At 43.4% G+C, this 15,767-nt stretch overlaps 1 protein-coding gene across 1 annotated transcript in view; it reads right to left on the reverse strand.

Moving 5' to 3' along the window:
• Positions 1-15,767, reverse strand: part of LOC134868445 (ras-specific guanine nucleotide-releasing factor RalGPS1-like) — a 44,651-nt gene that overhangs the window by 4,693 nt on the left and 24,191 nt on the right. The window contains exons 9-15 of the mRNA XM_063889583.1: positions 6,796-6,933; positions 5,775-5,868; positions 3,438-3,505; positions 1,873-1,999; positions 1,072-1,223; positions 885-933; positions 424-504 (exon numbers count right to left, since the gene is read on the reverse strand). Coding sequence (XP_063745653.1) covers positions 424-504; positions 885-933; positions 1,072-1,223; positions 1,873-1,999; positions 3,438-3,505; positions 5,775-5,868; positions 6,796-6,933 — 709 coding nt within the window. The remainder of the gene's footprint in view (positions 1-423; positions 505-884; positions 934-1,071; positions 1,224-1,872; positions 2,000-3,437; positions 3,506-5,774; positions 5,869-6,795; positions 6,934-15,767) is intronic.

Here is a 15,767-nt window from a genome sequence, read left to right on the forward strand (position 1 = left end):
TCTGTAGCATCAAATGGAAGGATCCAGGAAGTCTTGGTACAGATAACCATGGAAGAAAAAGGAGGAGCAGGTTCCTTCGTACATATAGTCAATCTAAAACATTTGTATCGACTCCAGTCTGAGTTATAGATTAGTTACCGCCTACCCACAACTGAGATAGGACTAAAGATAACCTGCAGAGGGCGCTACATTTCATCGTACCATAAGGCATGGTAACAATAAGTCATCTACATTAAGTTCAAATGTATTTATTGCTTAAAACAAAGCTTCACATTTCATTTCTTGGTGAAAGGACAACTTAGAGAGCACTAGTTCCTCATGTACCCTCAGCTGGTAAGGAGTCTGACTCTTATCGTGCCATAAAGATGAGTTTATCCTCATTTAAAAGGAGGAATTGAACCCTCCCTCTCCCTCTCACTGTACCTGTAAACATAGCTGCGGCTCCGGGGGGAGTTGCGGAGAGGGACCCTCCAGTTGGGGCCCAGTGTGGCGTACATGCGGCCCCTGTTGGACACATCGTCACAGACTATTATCAGAACTACTTAGTGTCAAACAACCAAACAAATCATGCACATCACTGAGATACAAGCCAGATCAGACTGTCCAATCACAGCTGGACTTTGAACAATAGATAAATGAAACGTGTATTCGATGTTCTTAGTGGGAGATACAGTCTCAGTTCCTTAATAGATGTTAGTCAAAGCTTTGATACCATATGAATATACTACACAAACACACAGAGGTACACTTCTCGATGAATAAAGTGAGAGGAAGCGATTGGTTTGTTCTTGATGTGTTATCTAAAGGGTTAAATTAACCACTTGATGCTTTAATGTCATTTAAAAGATGGATTAAAGTTCATGTATGGGATGTTTTGCTCTCACCTCTCCATTCCAGGGGACAGCTCCTCCCCAAAAGAGCTTTCACTGCTGCCTGTTATTAACAAACACACGGGACAAGTTTCATCTTTAGGTCTCGTGTTTGTGAGATAAACACAAGAGGCATTTGTGTAACTGTGTGAGAGTGAGGAAGCTGTGATGCATATGATAACCGCAGTGAGTATCTGCGTACCCATGGACAGGCCGTTGGACACAGACGTGCTGTGGGGGTCGTTCCTGGCCGGGCTGTTAGACTCCAGGAAGCTGTCGTCCAGCAGGTGGCGGGCTTTCTCGATGGGGAACGTGGCGCTCCTGCTCTCTGACATGCCGTACTGACACATCATGCTGTGGGGACACACACACACACACACACACACAGACACAGACACACACACACACACACACACACAGACACAGACACACACACACACACACACACACACACACACACACACACACACACACACACACACACACACACACACACACACACACACACACACACACACACATCTTGTTTTCCTTTCACTTTTTCAGATTTATTCCATTAGTTCCACTCCATGGTGAGTACTGGGGCAATGAAATGCAGTTTGCATCTCACCAGAAGTGCTAAAAAGTATATAAATATGACGGATATAAACACCTTGGGTATTTACAGCACGAACAGAATCAATAGTTACTGTATAAACACTGTAGAGGTAGAGGAGATGCTCTTTGTTTTACTGAAGTATCTTGTACTCCTGGAAATGTTGTATAGGTATAGTATATACTGTCATTTTTGATGCATTTTTCACCTTTTTTATGTATTTTTCTGCAGTTCTGTGTGAATAAGTAACTATTTCTAAGCATAAAATTGTTTAAATGTACCTTTAATTCAAATAAAAATACATGTTTTAAAGCACAGAGAGTTGGTGTTCTGTCCCTTTCCCGTATTAAACACTTCAACACGAGGTGAGATAGGTGTCGTATGAATGCCGTCCCGCTTTTAACTCACTTGTTCCCCAGGCTGTGGCTCTTCCTGTGGTGAGAGGGAGGAGGGGTGGGGATCCGAAGCCCCACGGAGGTGTCGGGGCAGGTGGGCCGCCGGCTGTACCTCATAGAGGTCGACACGTCAGACAGACCTGAAACACACAGACAAATCACACTGACGAGACTGTGTGTGTGTGTGTGTGTGTGTGTGTGTGTGTGTGTGGCATGCAAGGAACATTTTAGACTTGACAGGTGATAATTGTCATAAATTATATCACGTTTTTTTTACGAGCCTCATGTAGACTAGGAAGAGCTGCACTAAGAAAAGCTCAGACCCTGTAGTGGGTGGACACACACACACACACACACACACACACACACACACACACACACACACACACACACACACACACACACACACACACACACACACACACACACACACACACACACACACACACACACACACACACACACACACACACACACACACACACACACACACACACACACACACACACACACACACACACACACACACACACACACACACACACACACACACAGCTGCATATGATTGTGTCTGCTGGCTACGTTTCTGGGGAAACTGATAATGCGCTAAGGAATGTTCTCTGTTTAGAATCTTTTCCAACAAACAAGAGGAAAAAGTTTACTCCTCTGCAATTTTGGGTAATCACGACACATATGGGGTGAAGTGGGATTACAGGAACCCACGAAAATGTGTTCCCCTGCCTCAAAAAAATCGCCTTAAATCAGTATCGGCTCGTTAAAAGACTCACGCTGCTTTACGGTGGCTAAAGCTGGCACTCTGCACACTCTGCAGAAATCTAAACTGGACATGTCCCTGTTACTGGAACCAGGAGGCGGGAAGTACATTGACTCAGGTACTGCATTTAAGTAAGTATTTCCATTTAGAGCTACTTTATACTTCTACTCCAGTTCATTTAAAAAGGGAAATACTGTCATTTTGCTCCACTGATAAGCATCTTAATTTGTCTTCCACCTCTGCTGATTTCTCCCGTATCCAACAACTGAGACCGCTGTTATCAGAGAGGAGAGGGATCCTCAGTGCACACTTCTGTAGCATCCTAAACTCTGATCACAATGTCCGATATCAGTCCATACTCACACCTGACACTCATCCAAACCAGCCTCTTCAGTATCTGTATTATTAACTGGACTTTGATCAAGCCCTGGATAAGATTTACAGTTCCTCAGGGCTAGAAAGCTTCACTGGACACCCCCCTCCACCCAGCTAAGATGATGAAATATTGCTGCTGTGAGCCTGGGTTTAGCTGCGGTCAGCTGCGATCGTTTATGGTTTTCTCCTCTCACATGTCGGGGGAATGTGGATTCAATTCAACAGCCTGAGAGTTTGTTTTTCACTCTGGTGTTGTGTCTGTGTTGTTTCTGCTTGTGTTACATGTTTAGGCCGCTTGTTACCTGGCCTTTAGGTAAGCCTTCTGTCTGCTACAGTTTATCTCTAAAACTTATGCAACATGTGTAATCAATCTTAATAGTCACCTGGTATTTAACAACCGCAGAGTTTTTCCTCAGTGTGTGTCTTACCTGCCAGGTCTTCTTTAGAAGAAGCGATGCGAGGGGAGCTGTTGCCAGGTTCGATCTTTAGAGACAGCCTGCAACACAAAGACGGTCATCACACTCACTGCCTTGATATCAACTCCAGCTGTTTGAATACTGATGCAGAAAGTAGTCTGAATCATGTCAGTGTTCGAGCCAGCATTTTGATTTTATAAAAAAGGCCACCTCGTGGTGACGTCTGTAGTCCAAAAAGTATAAAGGACTAGAATCCCAGCGGTGCCAGACCTCCTGGATACGTTTCAGTTATACTATCCTTTAAGTCAGGGGTGTCCAAACTACGGCCCGGGGGCCATTTTGAATCGGCCCTCTGCAAATTCTGAAAGTATAATGGAATATGGCCCACAAATTAAACTTCTGCTTGTCTTATATTGTACTTCTCAAATATACATGTTCAAATATATTAATGAGCCCAATTCAAATAAATTCAGTCATTTAGAATTTAAAACATTTTCTAACTAATCTTAGTTAACAATAACTTATTTTGAAATGTAACCTTCATATTTACTCTTATTATCAGCAATCTGAGGCTTCTGTTTTAAGGAATGAGCTGCCAACAAAATAAATGAAGCCTAAAGAGAGACGGGAGGTAGGCTGTTCTTTCCTTAAAGCATTCTTCACCTACATTTGATTTGTTTTGCTAACTTATAACTTAACTTATGAGGCAATATTCACCTCTATAAGTGGGCCAGCTCTCCGTATATTTTTCTGTATGTGGCCCTCTGTGAAAAAAGTTTGGACACCCCTGCTTTGAGTACAAAGAAAGAAAGAAAGGAAGGAAGGAAGGAAGGAAGGAAGGAAGGAAGGAAGGAAGGAAGGAAGGAAGGAAGGAAGGAAGGAAGGAAGGAAGGAAGGAAGGAAGGAAGGAAGGAAGGAAGGAAGGAAGGAAGGAAGGAAGGAAGTAGAGTTTTGCTTCTTTGATTTGTGTGATTATTGTAAAGGCCTGTTATCTTTGATATCTGTTTTGAAAAGGTTGTTATTTTATTTTGAGCAAACATCAGCAATATCCCCCCCACCTGAGGCCAAAAACAAGTCAACACAAATGAGAGTAAAACAAACAGGCCCTTCACACTCTTGCACCTCCATATCTCTCTGAACTCCTTCACACCTACACTCCCTCTCGTGCTCACCGATCCTCCTCTGCCTTCCAACTCACCGTACCTTCTGCCCGCTTGACCACCATGGAGTCAAGAGGACTTCAGCCTCGGCCCCCCCGTCTCTGGAACTCTCTCCCACAAGACACCCGCAATATGGACTCACTCTCCACCTCCAAATCCTGCCGGAAAACCCACCTTTTTAAACCGGCCTATTCTATGTCATAATTCCTCTAAACTGATCGTTGTTTTTACGTCTGGAATTACTGTTTGACCTTCTCTGTGGCTGGTTTTTAATTATACTCTGTAAGGTGTCCTTGAGAGCTTTGAAAGGCGCCCGTAAATACAAATAAATAATCAATACAAGGAAAGGAAAACGCGTCTAGTGGCTTGAAATAAAAAGAGTGAAGGAAGCCACGACAGTCAGTGTATCTGAAGATTTCACAAAGCCCATTACAGACCGTTTTACTGTTGTCGTACACAAGGACTGGTTATAGTGGGACAGAGAGACTACCGAAACCAAAGCAGTTAATACATGCTAAAATGTGTCTGAAACATATCAGCTTTTTCCTCACTTCTCTACGTAATGTACGTGCCTTTTATGACAAAAAAGGATGAAGAACATTTGAGGAAGAGTCAAAAGTCAGCACCAGAAAGCACTAGAAACACAAGACTGAGTCAGGTTGTGTGAATAAAACTAGCGAGTACTGATTTGTGTGAGGGTTTATTTCAGGTGCTATTTATTCTACATTTAATTTGAGAGAGGAGGGATGTCTTATTTCTCATCTCCAAGATTTTGTAATCATGCTTCAAGTCGGCCAACAGAAACCACTTATCCACTTTCATCCAAATGAAAGTCTCTTAATTCCGACTCACTAATAAACCCGACCAGCAGACTGCGTGTCCCACCTGATTCTACATGCTGCTAAAAGATGCTACTAAGAAAAAATATATACCCTGAAGCGATATCCCACCCTGAACGTTCTAAATCAAAACTGTCACTCAGATGTAATTTGAGCGGAGGGATCTGAGACACTGACTGAAAAAAGTCACCGGTTCCGGATGGATGACCCCCTGTGGAGAAGCTCAAGATGCCTCCTGTGCATTGACCCCCCCGTCAATTCCACGCCCACCTCCACGTGCTGCAGGAAAGCTTGTGTGTGTCTAGTCAACGTATAATTTGTAGGTGATGTCTTGGTGATCTGGAACTTACTTGAAGTTGTCGTCCTCCACAAACTTCTGGAGCTCCTCGATGTAGCGGACTGACAGCAGGTACTTCTGGACGTGAGGCAGAGTCACCAAGTAATCTGAAGGAGCAAAGGTGAGGAGAACTGCGGATAAAACACTCAATCTGAGCAGGGTGGGGTATGTCATTTGCAAAGGAATCACACATTATATGAAAATAGGAAAATGTGAATGCACAAACACTGACTCGGTGATGATGGACAGACATGTACAACTACAAGTGGAATGTAGTGAATACAAATGTAATGAAGGGAAAAGTGAAATAAGGACCGTGTTATGTGACATTTAGTGGTTTTGAACCGAATGTTTTAACCAGATTTGAGTCATCGGACATCTTGAAACAGGCTGAGTAAACACAGTCCTTAGCTTGTAGCCCATATGGCCAGTGTTAACTCAGATTTGTAACAAGAAACTGCACTATTGTGTGTTTTTATCCAGCCTAAAACACTGTCTGCTTGTTTTGGAGAGGAGGAGACCTCTGCTGATAACGATTGGGATATGGAGCGACTCCAATGCTGCTCATTCAGTGCTTTTACCAGCTCTATTCATCGGGCCTTCAACAGAAGAAGCACCCATTGAAAAAGGTATAGTTTTAATAGTTTTGATGTACGGGAAAAGTAACGTGCACGTGTTACTGGCATGACTGCGCTACAAGGTGTGTGTGAGTTGAATCAAAAAGCCTATTTTAAATCTGAAATGCATGATCTTTTTTTTTAAATATGGGACTACTGGATCTCCTGTTCATCACAATCTGTTAGTTAGGTCTCAGGATGACAACTGAGGAAGTTCCTGCTGCAGAAGTAGGACGTGCGAGACTACTGATGGTTCAGTAGTATGTACAAAACGCTGCATTAAATAACTGAAACATGATGACATGGGAAAGAAGTCGTTGTGATCCTTACTCGCAGACTTCCAGTATCCTAACAGTAGTAAAAGACAGGTTGTGTATCCCCATCACACTGCAGTCTCCAGTGCAAACAGATTCTTACCATAGTTGCAGGACATCTGCAGGTCGGAGATGACTCTCAGGAGGTTGTTCATCTGATTGGTCCGCTGCTCCGTCTCGATGATGCTGTCTGACGCAGGATAGGCCGAGTCGATGTAGATCATGTCCAACAGGTAGATCCCTGCAGGAGACAAGACGGGCAAATCCTTCAGAATCCCAGTCCTGACACCAGCTTTGCTTTTGCTCACTTATGCAATGATGTTGTAATGACGAGAGAAATGAATCACATGCAAACACACCCATTCGTTATAATGACAGAACATCTGGATTTGGGAGACGTTACGCACAAACTGACCGACTTTGTTATTGTTACACACTGCGGCGTTCATGATCAGTAACGTAAGACTTAACAGAGAAAGCTTGTTCGTCATACAGGTAGATATTTGTATAATAGCGTACATCCAAGCCATGTCTATTTAAACCACGTGTGTGTGAAAAGTAATCCATGTTGAAGGGATTGCATGTCTGATTTCTGGCAACTAATCCCAGAACAGGAGGGGAAACAACATCAAGTGTATCGTGTTGCAATATAAACCTGGAAAACATCACTTTAGCCTCACACTTTCCTATAATTTGTCCTAATTACTGTGTATAAACAGTTACTAAATACCAGACTGGAAACTCACTCTGAGCCTCACTGGGGTGAACCAGACTATAAACACAGTATGGGATGTTGCACACCAATCTCCAACATATTATCGTTAAAACCCCCCCAAAAACCGCACAGATTTGCAAACAAATTACCAAATTACATTATCTAAATAGTGAATCTGAATCCCATAACTACAGCCCAAACCTCCGACTAATCGGATCAGGGACCTGTTGCATGTCAAACCCTTCTCGGTCTTCCCTCGCATGTCTTGACTGATTCTCTACCGTAATGTGTCACTTATCCAAAGGTTTCTGCACTAGGGGTTACGAAGACATCTTCATTTAGAGTACATGTTTCATTTGGCAGGTTTTCCAGGGATACAGCTGTACTCCAGTCCAGAGGGTTCTGTTCGTAGACAGCTCCTTAGTTGAGCTGGCAGGCAACACAAGCTGAGCAGTGATCTAACAAATCAACAGTTTGCTGGCTAACAGCTTTCCATACACTCACACCAAAACGAGGATGAATCATATTGCTCATGTTCAAGCGAGACAAAAGGCTTCTCAGACTCGCACTCAACCACACAGACTATTCTGAATTGAACGCTACAGCGGCTGGGTGTGCCTTTCTGCATGATCCTGTGCGTTTAAATTAAGCATAACGCTAGCTTCATTATCACAGAGAGTCCAGAGTGGTTAGTGGTTATGTGTTGAAGAAGGGTGCATTTACATGAATGGGTTTGAAAGCATGTTTGTGTGATCGCCTTACCTCCCTTAAGGTCTTTTGTTTGTGTAGTTGGAGTTTTGTGAGGAATCCTAAGCTCTACGCCCTACACTGAAATCATATATGGTTTACACTTAAGGAAGCCATCATTGCCTTGAAATGTGTGGTTGTGTTATATTTCATTCTGAATTACAGACACATCATTACTGACTGATGCATAATCTTTTTTAGCTGAAGTTTCGATGGTGGTAGACGATTCAACTAGAGAGCCGGGCTCCTTCTGATGCAGTTCATCAGATAATTACGTTACATTTAGCTGACGCTTTTATGCCAAGTGACTGACAAAAAGTGCAATAAACCACAACGATTCAAAGTGAAGACACCAAGAGAAGTGCTGACGTACTAACTTCAAACCACCAAGACCATTGGAGGTGCACAACTTGAACTCTTAAGCCATTCAAATGTAATGGCAAAACTACAAGACACTCAACAGATAATCAATGGAGTCAGTTAGTTTCTCTGTGGGAATCTCTGACTGTGTGTGTTCAGTTGGATAAGTAGAGAGCAGATGTGGAAGCCCTACAGACCCATATCTCCCAAACAAGGACTACGTTATTGCAACTGTAAATCATGTTTGGTCCAAAACACCACGCAGCTGTCCCCAAGACATGATGCTAAAGTGTGTAAGAATGTACAGTGGGAGCACAAGTTACCACGGCCTCTCCTGGCTTATGGAAACTAGGAAACACACACACCTACATGGCTCCATTTAACATTTACCAAGATTTCACTGTGCACAAGGCTACCCTAACCTGAGGCTAATTTAACTGAACATTTAACAGGAGGTTAGAGATGTAGGAATCCCAAGTGGGCAGCATGTCTTGGCTTCAGATCACTGAGCTTCTCCGGTGAAATACCCATTACCTCAGTTCTTCCATTAGGCAGTACATGTCTCATGTGGTGGTAACCATGCACTAGAGAGTAATCGTAAAAATATCCACTCCTGCGTCGTTATGATTGAAGTGGAGGACTGGCAGGGTTTAAGTCTACACAAATACAGACTGCATGATAATCAATATCAGTGGATGTGGAATAAACAAAATAAAGGTGTAAATAGCCGTCTGTTTATAATGCCTTTAAGTTGGGATTACCAACAGGTCAACGTGGTTCCCAATGTTGCAGCCATGTGTTGTGAATGGGCCTTTTGTGAAAGCCTAGTTTAAACAACTTAACTTCAGTTTTTTTAATATCCCGTTCCTCTGCGCAGCCAACGTTTACCGCAAATATCACGTTTGGTAGACCAATGATTCATGGGCAGCTTTAATCATTTGCTGAAGAGCCCTCCTGTCCTGGCCTGTGCATTAACTATGCCAGGTTTCCAGTCAGCAGCTTTCCATTGAGATAAACAAGATATTTTTATATAAAACAATTTGGCAAGGATACTCACTTTTATAAGTGTCCTTAAGTATTTCAGCTGGGATTTGTTTTATAGTCAACAATCAGCTCTTTAGTTTTCCTAACATTCAGCAATAAGGCCTTCTCTGAGCACCTCTCTGGAAGATTGTCCATCCCCTCTCAATGACGGTAGTGTCACCCGCAAACTTTGCAGGAGTTCTCTTCATGTTGAGAGCTGCAGTCATGGGTGCATGACGTAAACAGGAAGGGTCCGAGTACAGAGCCCTGAGGGACTCCGGTGTTCAACACTTTAGTGGAAGAATCTCATTAAAACTGTTCACACTTTCCACTGATGAAGTCCCAGGAAGAACACCAAGTATGCTCAACAGAGGGACATCTGCAGAGGCATTAAGCCAGGGGTGTCCAAACGTTTCTCACCGAGGGCCACATATAGAAAGAAAATACACGGAGAGCTGGCCCACTTATAGAGGTGGATATCGCCTCTTAAGTTAAGTTATAAGTTAGCAAAACAAATCAAATGTAGGTGAAGAATGCTTTAAGGAAAACACAGCCTACATCCCGTCTGTCTTTAGGGTTTCATTTATTGTGTTGGCAGCTCATTCCTTAAAACAGAAGCCTTCATAGTAAATGTGAAGGTTACATTTCATTTTATATCAAATAAGATTTGTTAGAAAATGTTTTAAATTCTCAATGACTGAATTTATTAGAAAATTGGGCTCATTAATATATCTGAACATGTATATTTGAGAAGTACAAAATAAGACAAGCAGACGTTTAATTTGTGGGCCATATTCCATTAAACTTGGATGGCCTGCGGGCCGCATTTGGACCCCCCTGCAATAAGCCTTGAGATTTAAGATGCAATGGATTGAAGATGTTGAGACTTCTTGATCTGGGTTTTAAGATGAAGAAATGAGTTGTCAACTTTAGATGTATTGTTATTGATCACACGTTTGTAGGCCAGCCCGTAACAATGAACACTGAAGCTCATGTAACCAGACAATAAATGTTGTTTAATACCAGAACATACTTCATCACCCCATGTACTAAATATCTACTGTCGTAAAACATTACGGCTAACAGGCCTTGTTCATTCCACATGCACGTGTTTGAGTTGGACTCCCTTCAGACGGCAGTTTTCCAATCATTTTCAGCTCATTGCATCCCAGTCTGACGGTATCCCATAATTACGTTCTCACTATGATCCTGCTGTTTATGACTTTCTTCTTTTTGGAATGGGAAGAAAAAGGCTACTGATGTGTTCCCAAAGCAGCCTTAAAACTAAACCCACCCATGCTTTGTATTCTGAACCAGAAACAAAGGCAGGAACAGACACGGTTCGAGGGAGACAATTTCCACTTGTGGTGATTACTAGACTTTTTATTTGATTGCCTGGACATGTTTAGTGGATACGTCAGGATGGGGTATAATGGGGAAAGAAATAGCGTTTTAATACGGCTTTGGAAAAGACCAGGTGGGGATGCTTTGGGAATGTGCGATCATAAAATTCACAGGACTCCAATAAACCGAGGAGCATACCCACAGTGCACCTGTGAAAGCTGTTTCTAGAATGCAAAATAAAGGGTCAAGATAAACGTGATTGGTATATTTCGGAGGATTTTCCAAACTCTAAATGTTTGGGATAACAGAATCATTTTATCTTTTGAAAGTTGATCTTTAAATTTGAACATTAACTATTGCCATTGCCACATTTTTCTAGAAAGCTGCATGCATGTGTGTTACTGTGCATGTGTGTGTGTTTGTTTGAGTCTAAGCCTGTGTGTGTGCATGAAGGCTATGTGGCGCATCTTAAAACTAAATGAAAATTAATTTGGCTGCACTCTCAATCTTTCCAACCTGCGATCCAACAGAGCACATTACATCAGCCCTTTTAAAAAGTGATGCGTCGTGGAAATGAGTGATCTTTAATTGTAGGTTCTGCAACTAAATCGTTCTGTGTTATACCCTCTGATGACTACTAGCACATGCAGCATCTACACCCTCTCCACTGAGACCCGGGCAAAGTGATGAGGAGCTGTCCTTGTGTTCATGATAACAGATGCCTCGTGTCTCTTACCCGAATAAAGTCATGCGTCTTGCATCTTAAGAACTATAGTGTAGGAGCACATGCCAGAAGTAACGATTGCAATGGCTTATTATTGGACAGCATCAACTATAATGGTGTGTTGACTCATCACACGCTGTCCCTGACAAAGCCATTTCCTACATGCTATTCCCCACTTGCTTTCCTGGCCTCCACGCAGCCTGGACAGCAGTCTTCAACGGTGCTGCATGCGAGGATGAAGGACACCTTAATTGCCTGGCTCCAATCTGCATGCAGAGCTCACAACGTGGACTGTAGCGATAATTTTAGCTTGCTCTGGAATTATGCGTAAGAGCTAGGGTTCATCCCAACACATGCTGTCGGCTAATAATTAGCATGCACTCCCCTCCTACGTGACTCCCCCATCTTCCTCCCCTTAACAGATCTCGTTGTACGCAGTGACATTAAAGCCATTCTATTCTTACTAAACATATTAGAAGCCTCTGCACGATCACAGTGTCTGCTCCATCCATAAAAGCTATTGCACTTGCACCTCTAGAACGTTTTTGATACTCTCTCCACCATAAATTCCTACTCAACAAGCTACAGTCCATAGGTCTGAATGAAATAGCCATGTCATGTTATTCATTTACAAAGCCTGCCTGCTTCCGAACACTCTCACACTGGTTCTCTCGTTGAGATCTAGTAACCGCAGTAATCAATGCACCTTTTAAAAAGGGGCTCTACTCTGCTCACTGGGACATGTCTCCATGCTTTAATGTTCAAAAAGCTCTTTATTTTTCTCATACTGCCTGTGCTACGTTACCTCTTTTCACCCTCTGTCTGAAACCAGGGCCCAGTCTGCTCTGATTGGTTAGCTGGCTGTAATAACAACTACTAAAAGGGTCCCTTTAAATGGAATAAACTGCACTGAACTTCTCCCAACATACAACATGTCCGTGATGTGCAGGTGAGGGTTTTTTATGACCAAAATCAATCATCCAGCCAGACAACTTTATTCAAGTGTCTGGAATTTATGCTGGAGACGCCCCTGAGTGTAGCAGGTGAAAAAACAGAGCGAGCCTTCATCATTAACGATCGAACACAAAGTTTACAAGACGTGCCAACATGTAAAACTGTACAGGCTCAACTGATGAGATGGAAACCATTGTGGAAATATTGGGTAGCACCTCAGGCAGGGTTTGACTTCATTTCAAAACATTTAAGCTGCCCAGAAATGATTGAAGGAATAAAACGAGAGCAAAATAACTGTAATTGTAAAAACAAAGACGTAAAAAAGAGCGCCAATTAAAACATGCTTTCACACACCGACGTAGACAACATGTTGCTTGAAACGGCTAATCTTTCCTTAATCTTTCCACTGCCTGTTGCACTCCCCTCCATGTGGCACCCTGACTCCACTGAGATATATTGGCTGTCCATGATATCAGCTGTTCTGGCAGCTCCGGCTTAATTATCACATCTGCATATCACGAGACACCAAGTGTATTGCAAATATTTACGGATGATGTCATCCCAACAGAAACGAGCGCGGTGTGTAATGCGTCTCAGCTGGGCTCCGTCTGCAGAGCTTGACTTCCTCTCTGACGCTCAAGAGTCAGATCACCAACTCTGACTTTCATTACATGCATTATGTCAACAGATTTCACATATCACCTCATAATACCTCGGGACTGTGAGAAACAGCATTTCGATCTTTCTTTCTGTACACACACATTGAAAGATTGACAATAAAGTTGACTTTGACTTGACTTTGACTCGGTTAACATGACCGAAAGAACAAGATCGCAGATACAAGCGGCTCAAATGGGTTTTCTCCGGAGGGTGGCTGGCCTCTCCCGTAAGGATAAGGTGAGAAATTCAGCCAGTGGAACCGCTGCTCCTTCCCGTAGAGAGGTAAGGATGCCACCTGGGCTTCCTTACTGGGGAGGTGTTCCAGGCACGTCCAGCTAGGAGGAGACCGAAGGGCAGACTGAGGAACAGGTGGAGGGATTAGATACTGCTCGGCCAAAAGAAAGCCTGCCTCTGGGGGGCAGCGCTATGATCTGAGGTTGCTGCAGTTGGTCTGGTCTAGGTTCAGCAATGTGCCCTAAGAATGAGGTCAGCTGACTCCCTGAATATACTGAAGGACCAGGTTATTCCATCCATGGATTTCTTCTTCCCTGATGGGAAGGATGCCAGGATCCATCGGGCTCAAATTGCGAAAGAGTGGTTCAGGGAGCATGAGACATCATTTTCACACATGGATTGGCCCCCACAGAGTCCAGACCTGAACCCCATTGAGAGTCTTTGGGGTGTGCTGGAGAAGACTTTGCGCAGTGCTCCAAATCTCCCGTCATCAAGACAAGATCTTGGTGAAAATAATGCAAGACAGAAATAAATGTTGTGACATTGAAGAAGCTCGTGGAAACGATGCCACAGCGAATGCGTTGCGTAATCAAAGCTAAAGTGTATGGGGCTCTCTGCGGGAGCTGCTACCTCCACCACCCGACTCGGATAAGTGGTAGAAGATGGATGGATTAGGTTAGTTGAAAGCAACAATAGTAGATTCAACTTCATATCATTGCTTTCAACTAATCCAGTTATGTGAAATCTGTTGATCCATTTACTTAAAGTTCCGTGTGTCCATCAAACCCTTACACATTAAGACAGTCACTCAGTAAACAAAACAGCTGCTTCACACAAGAGGAGGATCCTTTAACTAAAACAGGCAAACGTTTACCCCTTTTCCACATAAATTAGCTTGGTTTGAGTTCCTTTGTAGGGTTAGCTTTGGTTTGGAGGTTAGACAAGATCCCATTTGCTTTTCCACTAAGTAGAGACTGAAAGTCGCCACATCGTCGCCGTTTAAGTCGCTGCCTTTCCAAGCAACGCCACGACTCATTTTCCTCACAATGACAACAACGACAGACCGGGGCGAAGCTGAGCTCATGTTGCTTTTCGACGTACAAAGCCAGATTAAATTCAGATAACTTTAGACTCTCCGTGAGTCGATGTTGCTCACTTTAATACTGAGTTTGATGCTTGCTGGGTAGTGAGTTAATTGCCATTTTGTCCCAAGTTTTAAGGCCGGAATCTGGCGCCTTTGCAGTGGAAACCCGATAAAAGTGTTTAAGAATCGGGATCCAGCTCCATGGAAAAGCAGTGTTGAAATTCTTTGGTGCCTCCTTCGATTATTTGTCAGTTTGAAGCCTAGTTTATGCTTCATACAGCAAGCTGCTTCCTGTGCTTTTTTTAACCCTTCAGATGTATTGCTCTTTATTCCTGAACATATTTGTGGATGACATTGTCCTTTTGACATTCCACACTGATTTGAATCAAATCTCTCTGATTGGAAAGTCTGGTGAGTGTCTTTCAGTCGTGGCATTTCTCCTCGTACTAATTCCGAGCAAATGTGAAATGCATCACTTCCTGAAGACTCCCGAAACGCCATCCAAGCACCATCTGTTTAGGAGAGTAATGCATTGCTCCAGCGGTCAAAGACAGTCACGTCTCTGTCCCGGAGTGTGTTCTGTTTTCCTGACTACCTGCTGCCTGTGGGCCACGACGAGGCCCGGCTGTGTGCATAAACAGAAGAGGAGACGCAGGCTGGGACATGTCCTCCTTCATAAAGGAAGCAGAGGATGCAGGGACTGCATGACGTGCAGATTTCCTCAGAATCTCTACACACCTTCCCCTCCTATTCAACCGCTCTTGTTTGTAATCCATGGACAAAAACACAAACATAAAATCCCGTGCAATTTTAAACAATTAAGTCACTGAGTATTTGGTGAAAGGGTTTGTCAGGTGTTACGCAACCAGCGTTAGTTTCCGTGGCAACATAACAAACGCTATGCCGACTCCACCTCTGCTTTTGGCAACGTGTGTGAAGAGACGGTGCCTCGCTCTCTCTCTGATAAACATCTCCGCGTGCAGAGATCAAAGACATGGGAGACAACAGGGAATAAGAGTGTGTGTGTGTGTGTGTGTGTATGTGTTTACCTGTGTGTGTGTGTGTGTGTGTGTGTGTGTGTGTGTTTGTGTGTGTGTGTACGAGCGTCTGAGTGTGTGTGTTGTATGGTTGTGTCTGTGTGTGCGTTTGTGTGTGTGTGTACGAGCGTCTGAGTGTGTGTGTTGTATGGTTGTGTCTGTGTGTGTGTTTGTGTGTGTGTGTGTTTACCTG

The sequence above is a fragment of the Eleginops maclovinus genome, chromosome 8 (genome assembly GCF_036324505.1).
Source record: "Eleginops maclovinus isolate JMC-PN-2008 ecotype Puerto Natales chromosome 8, JC_Emac_rtc_rv5, whole genome shotgun sequence".
NCBI lineage: Eukaryota > Metazoa > Chordata > Actinopteri > Perciformes > Eleginopidae > Eleginops > Eleginops maclovinus.